The 11,263-nt window shown below is 40.7% G+C and overlaps 1 protein-coding gene across 2 annotated transcripts in view; it reads left to right on the forward strand.

The window, feature by feature from the left end:
• HMCN1 (hemicentin 1) overlaps positions 1 to 7,753 on the forward strand; it is a 374,104-nt gene extending 366,351 nt beyond the window's left edge. The window contains exons 104-106 of one of the 2 annotated variants that reach the window (XM_023754745.1): positions 96 to 215; positions 4,468 to 4,594; positions 6,326 to 7,753. In XM_023754745.1, the coding sequence (XP_023610513.1) occupies positions 96 to 215; positions 4,468 to 4,594; positions 6,326 to 6,692 (614 nt within the window). In that variant the 3' untranslated portion in view covers positions 6,693 to 7,753. The remainder of the gene's footprint in view (positions 1 to 95; positions 216 to 4,467; positions 4,595 to 6,325) is intronic. The other variant, XM_006089863.3, reaches the window with a different exon arrangement.
• The last annotated feature ends 3,510 nt before the right edge of the window (positions 7,754 to 11,263 follow it).

Genomic DNA, 11,263 nt, shown 5'->3' on the forward strand with positions numbered 1-11,263 from the left:
TTTTTCTAATTTCTATCAACACCCTGTTTATTGTTGGTTCTGTCACAGTTCGCCTTTGTTTTGCGTGGTTACCCACTCTGCTCTCTTTCCCCCAGATGTGGATGAGTGTGCAAACAGAGACACCTGCCAACATGAGTGTAAAAATACCTTTGGAAGCTACCAGTGTCTCTGCCCACCTGGCTACCAGCTCATGCTCAACGGGAAGACGTGTCAAGGTGAGACAGTGTTAGGATGTTGGTTGCTGCAACTTCACTTAAAACCAACATAGGAGACTGTGAGGAAGTAAATGTTTTCTTTCTTGAAAAATTATGTTCCTAGTTGCTTCCTGTTCTTTCTCATTCCTGTTGTTCCGACTTATCTTTAAACATTGCTTTTGCTGTAGGCGGTGCAATGAGAAAGCAAGTGAGCAAAAGATGTAGCTGAGAAACATTTTTGGTGTTATCTCACTAGAAGGACCAAGAATGCCTAAACCAGTTTATCTCATATATTTTTAAAACTGAATGGGGGTAGACCTCTTCAAACCTTTCTTCACAGTTCAGCTATGATGGAAGGGGAAGTGGGAAGAGCGCTCTGTAGATTTACTTCCGTGTGAAGCATTATTTTGGACTTTGGCTTGGAGATCAGTGGGTAAATTGATGAAATAATCCATTCATTATTTGAGTCTACAGATGATGTAGAACAGATTATGTTCTAACATTGCAGGAGACAAAAAGTTCAAACAAATGAATCATATGCAATTTCTACCCGGCCAGCGTGGCTCAGTAGTTAAGCATCGACCTATGAACCAGGAAGGAGGTCATGGTTCAATTATCAGTCAGGGCATATGCTCTGGTTGCAGGCTCAATCCCCAGGTGCGAGCATGGAAGAGGCTGCTGATCAATGATTCTCTCTCATCATTGATTTCTATCTCTCCTTCTCCTTTCCTCTCTGAAATCAATAATAATAATAATAATAATAATAATATGCAGTTTCTTTCCTTCAAGATCTTAGATTCTGGTGGAGACAGCCAGCCACAAAAGAACATAACCCAGCATACAAAGTTATATGTGCTATAACATAGCTTTGGACAATGTATAGTGATGGAAGAAAGAAAAACAATATCAATCTTGCCTGGCCGGTGTGGTTCAGTGGTTGAGTGTCGACCCATGAACCAGGAGGTCACAGTTAGATTCCTGGTCAGGGCACATGCCCAGGTTTTGGGCTCAATCCCCATTAGGGGTGTGCAGGAGGCAGCCAATCAATGATTCTCTCCCTCTCTCTTCCTCTCTGAAATCAATAATAATATTTTTTTAAAAGAAAAAGAAAAAATATCAATCTCAACAGTACCCTTTTTACACAAAAATGTGAAAGGGGCATTGTACTTTGATAAGGTGTATTAGATTGCAATGTATATATTAAAGAGAAATAAGAACTTGTATAAATCTTGAAAATCTTCTAAGAAACTTGCTCAATTTTGTGGGCAAGATCTTAATGTATTAATTATGAATTCATTAACATCCAGATTTTATTAATTTCTGTCATGTGCAAAGTGTATCCTTTCTAAAGCACAGCAAATAAAAGCTGCGAAAGAGTGCTTAATCAGTAGCAATTGAATTTGGATTGAATTTTCCCTCTCTGTGAGATTCACAAAAGACTTGCTAGGATGTAGCTCGCAGAAAATGTGTCTCAGGATGGAAAATGGCTTTACCTGAGTTACCATGGTCGTCCCCACCTCTCCCTCGCCCATTCACTCATTCACACTCCCTGAGAGCCCCACTGGATCATGGGGGCTGGAGGCGGAAAGTGAACACAACCTTTTGTCACCAAATGTTTATTGAGAACTTACCCTGTTCAGAACATTTTACTGAGATTTGAAGAACTGGAAGTTCAAACAGTATTTTGCCTTATAGTCTTATGTTTTTCCAGAACAACTATTATCCCGTTTTTATCAGCAGTGCAGATTTGTCAAGGGCAATCATTTATACCCATTCTAAAGATAATAAAACTGACTCTCAGAGTGATTATGGGAGACTTGATCACAGATCTCATGTCTAGAATAGTCCTTTGTCTCCCTTATGATTCAGTGAACATTAGGGTTATTGCACTGTGGCAGCTGGGTGAGGTGAGAGCATTTACATTGTCCCTGTTTTATAACTTGTCCCCAGATCTTCAACCCAGGAGTCCTTCTGAAGGGGTGGCAATGCCCAACTCTAACACCACACTCCCTAGAGGTGCACCAGGCACTACAGAAGGAAGCAGGGTAGACACTGAAGCATTTTGAATAACCAACTGGTCTGCAAAGCCCCTCAGCCAGATTTTTAAGGGTTATATTATGTCATATTCTCACTTCTTTTCTTAATTATTCCCATTTTTTTTGACTGCCCTTGTCACTCATTCAGTGTAAAACATTTTTCAGCTTTCAGCTGAGCGTCGGAGAGTGGAAATAACGTGAAGAAATCAGAAACAGGTGCTATTTGAAATGTTTGCAATTTAAATGGGTTGCATATATTGTGGTTTTAAAAAAGACACGAGAGAAAACAATTATGCCCTTTACAGAAGTCTGTATTCAAAAGACTAACTCGGAGGCTTTTTGTAGCTTTCGAAAGTGTTTGAAGCATTTACAAGGAACAAAAGACTACTTTTCATTCACATGTGCATTTTGAAGCTTTATGCATTAGTGGTAGAAACATCAGTGCTAAAAGGGAAACTAGAATGCATTTGACATTGAACAAGAACAGAAACTCTAGTGAAAAGTAGAAGTCACGAGGATGCAAAATGAAAACAAAACACACACCCAATCATGATTTGCCCAAGAAGAGGAGAGAAACAAAAAAAATCTTGCCCAACTGGTGTGGCTCAGTGGTTGAGCTTGGACCTATGAATCCAGGAGGTCGTGGTTCGATTACCAGTCAGGGCACATGTCTAGGTTGTAGGCTCATTCCCCGGTGTGTGGCGTGCAGCAGGCAGCCAGTCAGTGATTCTTTCTCACCATTGATGTTTCTATCTCTCTTTCCCTCTCCCTTCCTCTCTGAAATCAATAAAAATATTTTTTAATCTTTATGCGAATTTTAAGCACCACTAATCTAATTCTAAAAATTTAAAAACACTATATTGGTATTGCATTTGAAATGAGCATTCTAAGCTATCCAGGTTTTCAAAGTCATCCGTTCTATTTATTAAGAATCAGAATTCTGTAAAATAAATGTTTCAAGTATGTTCATCCTAGATTATATTTAATATATCCAGAAGCACTTGTTTAAATGCATTCATATGGTCTACAGCTAATTATAGAAAAAATTTTTTTACCTCATCTTGGTATCTTTTTCTTGTAGCAATAATGTTTATGTTATAAAATGACTGTAATTTTTATCCTAATAAAAGCTAGCATCACCACATTGTCAATTAACAGAAGATAGCACAATTTCTCCTATTTCTTGGCATTTTTTTAAGGCGATTGAGTAGAAAGATGAGCAGAGAGAGTAGAGTGGATGTCTGTATGGTGCCTAATCCTGAGGAAAGAAGAGTATAGACAGAAGATGAAGGCAGTTCCCTGCCCAGAGCTCGAATGCTTATGAAGCTTTTCTATGGGAAGTGTTACGTTATTATGAAGCTAAGGACAAACACTTTGTCTATCAGGTCCTGATGTTCCTTTATAGATTCATATTTAGCTAATGAAAATATGTGATAAGGTAGCTGTTCTTATGCACACAGATGCGTGTCCAGGTTTGGGTCTCCAGACCTCTATGTTTCTGCATGAGTTCACTGTAAAAATTACAGCTAAGATATGGAGGAATGTGTTTTATGACAGCAAAGAAGAAAAGGCTAATTGAATTTCTCTCGCATTCCCCTGGAGGGCTTTTCTCTCTATTTGGAGGCCATCTCATTTTGTCAAGGAGATGAAACACGTCTGGCAGATAGAATCATAATTAGAAATTGGTTCACAGAGGCAACAGGCGAGACTTAACTGAAATAAAAACTTGTTTCACCGAGTGTTCCATTCCTGTGGGAAAACTAGTCCTAAGAGAAATCTAGTAACAGGAAGCACAATTGGAACTTATAAAACAAAATACTGGGGAAGGCTCACTCAAAGTTCACAAATGTCCTTTAAATTTTTAGCTTTTTTTTAGTGAATTTAAAGTATGATTTGCTTTATAAAACTCAAATGTACTCTCTATCCCCAAGATAAAACAACACCAGAGAGATCTTGATAGCTCCCCCTCTACTTTTATAGTGCTTCTTTTTCTATGTCCTCTCAGATACATTTAAAAAACAACACACAAAAGCTTATCCGCAAAGCAATCTGGGAAACAGCACATCAGGTATCAAGATCCCCACTTGGTGACTGAGGAAGCTTAGGTACAGCAACCAAGTTCATTCATGGGGAGGAGAAGACTAACCCTCGACATGCCAGTCAGATGTCCACCCCCCGCTCTGATGGCCGGTTCTGACTGCGTTGCTGACTCTGCATGTTCCTTGTACTGTTGCTAGATATTGATGAGTGTCTGGAGCAGAATGTGCGCTGTGGGCAGAACCGCATGTGCTTCAACATGAGAGGAAGCTACCAGTGCATCGATACGCCTTGTCCACCCGACTACCAACGGGATCCAGACACAGGGTAAGTCTTGCCTTCTCTTCCCAGACGTGCTCTTGAACATCCTTCCTCTCCCTCCTTGGCCACAAACTCTGTCTCTAGTCGTGTTGAACTCACAGGAAGTCATAATCCAAGGGGACTTGGGGTAACAGTGTGTTCCTTCTTCAATGAATGGGCAAGAAATGAACTCATCCTGCGGTCCCCACGGCGACCTAATCTATCCCTCGGGGCCACCAAGGTTTCCTGGAACCGTCTCCCCAGCATGGAATCCGCCATGCAACATCTAGAATTCTGCCTCAGCCATGAGCATTTTATGGGGTGTCTGCCCTTCTGTGAAGTTTTCTAGTGTCCGTTTGTGTTGCCTCAGAGCTTGGAGGTCTCTGAGCACTTAGAGCGTTCCAAGAAGTACCTTGGCTCTTACTACGATGACTCATGGCGACTTCATGAGAGAATGGAGATGAGCAAGTGTGAGTCAGTAGTCTGCCCGTTCATACATTTCCTGCTGGCTGAAACACTGTCTTTTCTGGGTTCTGAATAAACTACTCTTCTATTGACTCCCTCTCCTTACAGAAATGTTCTACTCTGTTCAGGTTCCAAGTTACTGGGGTGCTTGAAATCAGAGGTAATGCTCCTCATGAATAGGACCTGCTAGTAAGAAGGTAGATCTGAAACCAGATGCTGGTCGGAGCTCAAACTCTGCTTTTCCGATCAGCAGTGGCTACCAACTTCCTGTAACAAGGTCAAGTGTGGCCTGCCCAGGATCCACCAAGACGCTCCTCATAACTGGTCTAAGGGGAATAAGAAAAGGAGGAATTAAAAATATAGACTTCTGAAATGTCTACAAATACTATGACTAAGGAATCTATACATATCTTCAGAAAATGATCTTTTGTGCATTTTTTTAAGTTTACTCTTTATTACCAGTGATTTCTGACAGACAATTCAAAAGTCATGATGACTCAAAAGCAGCGAAGGTGGGCTTGCGAAAAAGAAAGTACAGTTTCTCATCTAAAATAATGTGCCTGACAAATACAAAAGGAAGGGTTTCCCCGCCCCAGGAATCCTACTTTAACCTTTCATTTTTTTCAAAAAACAAACCAAATATTATCAATATCTACTTCAGCTGTCAAACAGTGTTATGGTAGTTGTTAACATTTTTAAAAGCCTGCATTCCCTTCTTTAAGAAGTACTGTTTCGCCCTGACCGGTTTGGCTCGGTGGATAGAGCATCGGCCTGCAGACTCAAGGGTCCCAGGTTCGATTCTGGTCAAGGGCATGTACCTTGGTTGCGGGCACATACCCAGTGAGGGGTGTGCAGGAGGCAGCTGATCGCTGTTTCTCTCTCATTGATGTTTCTAACTCTCTCTCTCTCCCCCTTCCTCTCTGTAAAAAATCAATAAAATATATTTTTAAAAAAAGAAGTACTGTTTCCAGTAGACTTATAGATGCTTCCATTTCCAAAATTGACTTTTTGAAGTTTCTCTGGTGGTACTCATCCTTACTTCCGTGGTTCAAAAGCTTCTGATTTGCATGGAGCTGAGCGATCGCTATTTGACTCTAGACCAGCATGCTGTCATAGCCATCGGGCATCTGGTTTGAGTTAGCAACCCTGAACGTGGGGTGAGCCTTTCTGCTCTCGCAGGCAGGCTGTCTCCTGCCTTTAAGGCCTGAGAGCTGTCATGGATCAGCATCACCTGCATCATGTCTTCCTCCAAGCCAGGAAGCTATATGCACTTCATGTGTTTGTTGTCCTCAGGTTCTGCCTCAAGAACTGTCCACCCAATGATTTGGAATGCGCCTCGAGCCCATATGCCTTGGAATACAAACTTGTCTCCCTCCCTTTTGGAATAGCTGCCAATCAAGATTTAATCCGGCTGGTTGCATACACGCAGGATGGAGTGATGCATCCCAGGACAACGTTTCTCATGGTAGATGAGGAACAGACCGTTCCTTTTGCCTTGAGGGTTGAAAACTTGAAAGGAGTCGTGTATACCACACGACCCCTCCGAGAACCAGAGACCTACCGCATGAGGGTCCGAGCCTTATCCTACAGTGCCAATGGGACCATTGAATATCAGACCACATTCATAGTGTATATAGCCGTGTCTGCCTATCCGTACTAAGAAGCTCGCCAAAGCCAAACCCACATATTTAAACTGCATTAATCATGGGAATCACGTTCGCTTCCAGGTTACCATCTCCTGAACGGTTGCAACCTTGGCAACTTGAAAATGGTGCTATGCTCTGTTTTGTGTGTCTTCCTTGGTACTGCTGAGGTATTTTCAGGATCCCACCATGGCCACATCTTTTCCTTAAGGTCTAGAAAAGCCCTGTATCCTTTTCTTTTATTTATTACACTGGAACAGTTACTTTCCAAAGATTATCTCTGAACATCGAACAGGGACACATCAGTGATGTTTTATGGTGGCATAGTAGCTAAGATCGTTTTCCTTAAAAATATACAATAAACTAACTATAATAATCATTCAAAGCCAAGTAGATTTTTGAGCATTTGGCCATTTGTAAAGTAATAAAACTTGTTGCTATGCTTTTTGAGCAAAGCTTAAGTAACTTATGAAGATGCTTTTTTTAAAAAAAAAGTATTGATACTTTATTATATATAGGACTTAGATACCTCTTTTCACTTTAAGGAAAAAAAAGAAACACCACTCGTTTTAGAAATATAGTACAGCTTCTAGAAGGTTATGATGATCCCAAATGGTGCTCACTTTGAACACCCAAAATAAGGATATTACTTTCAGTGAACCATTTATGATCATAGAAAAAAATATTACTTTGTCCTCAGATGACTGTTGATGGCATAGATCTTTGTTCATATATTTTGATATAATCTGCCATTAGCTCCTTCATTTTCACATTCCAGAATTGTTTTTACCTTCCTATCAATTGGAAACAATTTTTTAAAGTATCAATGGGACGGTTTTCTTTGTTTTTCTTGAAAAATCTCATATGTTAAATTAGCATAAATGTTAAACGTCAATACACTGTACATGGTGGTAACAGACTCTGGAAGCAATTGCCAAGATGTATTCTATTTTTATGAAGTGTACATATATTACCTTAGTATGTATTTTCTATGGAATATCTTGATGAACTCTTTTATAAAAATTATTTTATAAAAATATAATGTTACAGGAAAACCAGCTAAAATAAAATTTTCACATCCTTTGTCTTAACTTTTTTGAAAACCTGAAATTTGTTTCCTCGCAGCTATAACAGGTAATAAAGTGTTTAGCCACATCCACATACATATGTGGGTATGTGATACGTGTCATGATTTAATCACCACAGCAGCTCTTGAGATAGGTAATGCTGTATTGTTGTTCACATTTTATAGATCAAGATCCTGGGACTCATAACATATGTAACAGCCAATTAGTGGCAGAAATGTCATAACTTCTACCTCTTGTGACTCCACATCAAATGTTATCTCCATTGCCTAACAGTTTTCTCACTTACCTAAATAGTTTCTTTATATCTTATCTCAAGTAAATCCATCACCTACCTGTAATAGGTAATAAACTAGTGAAGGCCTAATCATGGCCTGTGATTGAAGGATTTTTTTACCTAGAATCACGTTATTCAAAGAAACCTGGAAAAATCATCTAGTCTACAGTCGGCAGGTGATTGCCTAACTCGGCGTTTGCCAAAGAATATTCTGGAGAACATGAGTTCAGTAAAGATAGTTTGAGTCAACGGGCTCCATGGTCAAACAAGTTTGGAAACATTGTAGAATATGTCTTCCTATTAAATATTTAATACCGACACTGAAGGATCGTAGCACCTCAGTAGAAAATAGATTTCATTTGTTCAAGTCAAAATTTTCCCAATATATCGTAACATCTCACTGAACACTTGGAAAAATGCTGGTTTATACAGTCAAGACATCTGTGTGACTCCTCAGGCCTTGGAAAGGACACTTACAGCCTATTTGGTAAACAGTTCCAGGTGGTGCCTGACATGTCCCATTGGCACATGACCCTGATTATTGAGCTTTCTAAAATTAAACCACATTAATTGTTCTCATTTCCTTTGTCCAATGTTCTGCAAGCATAGAGTGACCAGCCATGTACTAAACAATCATTGGTAGGAATAGACTTCTGGTTACTATACTATTTGATTTGGATAGTCCTGTTTGAAGCCAGAAGATCCAGCCAGGATCTGGACTATAACCAAGTACCTTTGACAAAACTGTCTTTAAATACCTCGTAACCACCCTAGTGGTTGAGCAGAGATAGGCAATGATACCAGTTATCAAGCCTGTCTGTTCCCTTAGGATGACAGAACAGGGTGTCGAAGCCCTCCACAGCATCAAGCAAAGCTGTAGGGAGGAAGCCTATGTCCTGTGTGTTACAACTACAGTCCTTGGAGCCTGCAAATTCCAAAGACCACGGAGGAATGACTAGAAGCAAAGGAAACATCTCCAAAGGGAGGAAACCAAAGGGTAAAATGAGAAATCTAATCAGTAATATTAGACTCAAATATATACAATCCCTTACATGTCAGATAAAGTCTACCTACAACACAGTATAAGTAATTAACCTAATGTTAATAGAAGAAGTATGATCTGCACTGGTGGTCAGCAAACTTTTCCTGCATGGTTTCTCTTGTTACTACTCAACTCTGCCGATTTAGCACAAAAGCAACTATAGACTATGTATTTGTGCATTTCCTGTGTTTTGTTGCTTTGGGTGGGTGGGGAATAAGAAGGTATCATTGGCATTGATGGGGAACCGGGAGGATGGATCCTGGTAGGAAGTCATGTGAACGAGAAAACGGCGGACTCCACCAGTTGCCTTTGGAAAAAAAATTCCCATGATCTTACATTCATTCAACTCACACAGAAGCTCCCTACTCACGAGTTACAAGGAAAAATTGGTAAAGAGGGCCTATTCTTTTATCTTCCTCTCCTGTTAAGACTTGTTTTTCTCTTTAAGACTTGTATCCATTTTTGCTTGATTTCACAGAGTAATACTATGCCCATAGATTGTGTGTGTTGTGTGTCTGTTAGGGGGAGGGTGTTATTTGTCTCAAGAAGAAGCCCTCTGCTCTAGCCACCCTAATAATGTTCCTAATGATAATAATGCCCTTTGACCCAGTGGGACAATTTCTTTCTTTCCAGGCATCCTTCGGGGGACAATGGGTCAAAGAGAAAGGCTTTAGCATGACTTTCTGGTGGTAGGAGGCTACCCTTGTGCACTAGGCCACTTGGTTCTCATTCTCCTGGGTTTCAGGCTCCCAACGTACCTGATTTTCAGTCTTGGAATCCACGTAAGTTGATCTCCTAATATTTCCAGTTTCCTCCGCCTCCATGTCAGACAGCAGGACAGAGACCACTCATTGGACTCTGGCCCTGGCTCCTGAATAAAGCGGTTCCATGTGTGGAGGTGGTGCCTGACATATCCCGTTGGCCCCGGCTTATTCCCACTCTGTAGGGACACGGAAAGAATGTATCAGTGTATCAACATATTGCCCAGGTATCTAAAACACATTTTCAAAATGTCAAGCGATCCTTGATGACCAGTGTGCTGATTAACTGCAGCGTTCCAGGGGTCCTAGGAGGGGACAAGCTGAGGCCAAGTTTTCAATGTGTAATCACTGCTCCACTGAGTCAGAAAGCTCGCTGCCAAGCTGGAGCGGCGGTAGGACATATAACTAACTGGTCAGGATGATTGTAGTTTCCCAATCACCGTCCTCTGCCAAGAGTCTGTTTCCAATTCTCTATTCTCAGAGGAGCAGCCTGGGAATTTGGAAATCCTTCACGGTGGTTTCGGGATGAGCTCCTCCCTCCCATTCTACCACCTCAACCTTCATCCTGGCCATGATCCGTCTTGGCTGCATCTGCTGGTTCCCATCTTGGTTAGTCCTCCCATCTTTCACATCAGCCTGTACCCAGTAGCAGAATTACCTTCTACTAGGATTAGTCTCTCTTTCTTGGGACTTTCAAGTCATACTTGCAAGTGATGTAGAGATGAGATTAAGCCAGCAACCAAGCCCCTCAACTAACTGCTGGTCACCCAGTAAGTTTGCACAGAGGTATAAAAATTTAAGACAAAAATATAGGTCCCTCTTGAGCTAGGACACCTTCTGCTTACACTATGAGTAGAGCCAAGGAACTCGCCAAAATCAGACTAAGGGATATTTTTTGTTTCTTTTTCCTGGGACCTTCTAGGGAAGGTTGCCTCCCATAGTTGCACGGGAGATGGACGGGAGAAATCAAGAGATTGCGAATCTCAGTGGAGAAAGCTCAAAGAAAGAAACACACCAAACAAGAAAGCCAAGCTTTTAACCCCCCTGTTCATTCCATTAAATGTGCCATTCCTGAACACCATGGTGCGGTTCCAGAATTATCCCCGACAAAGTGGCTGCTGAGTCATCAACAAAAGAATTGTCTTTACAATAAAGAACTTCCAAAATAACAAATTAAAAAATTCTACATTAAACAACTTACTAACTATTCTGTAAAAAGAAAAAAAGTAAATAGAAAATTTAGATGGGTGTATGTCTCTTAGTGTAAGTATCTTGGTCAGCATCTCCACAAGCTTGCCTGCATGTTTATATACTTTATACTGATTAACGTATACATTTTGTGATGTGAAAACTATTAACATCCTGGCTTCTTCACATGGTCATCCTTCTGTGCACACATGCCCCTGGTGTCTCCTCGTGCATC

This window comes from Myotis lucifugus, unplaced genomic scaffold (assembly GCF_000147115.1).
Source record: "Myotis lucifugus unplaced genomic scaffold, Myoluc2.0 scaffold_65, whole genome shotgun sequence".
In the NCBI taxonomy this organism is placed as follows: domain Eukaryota; kingdom Metazoa; phylum Chordata; class Mammalia; order Chiroptera; family Vespertilionidae; genus Myotis; species Myotis lucifugus.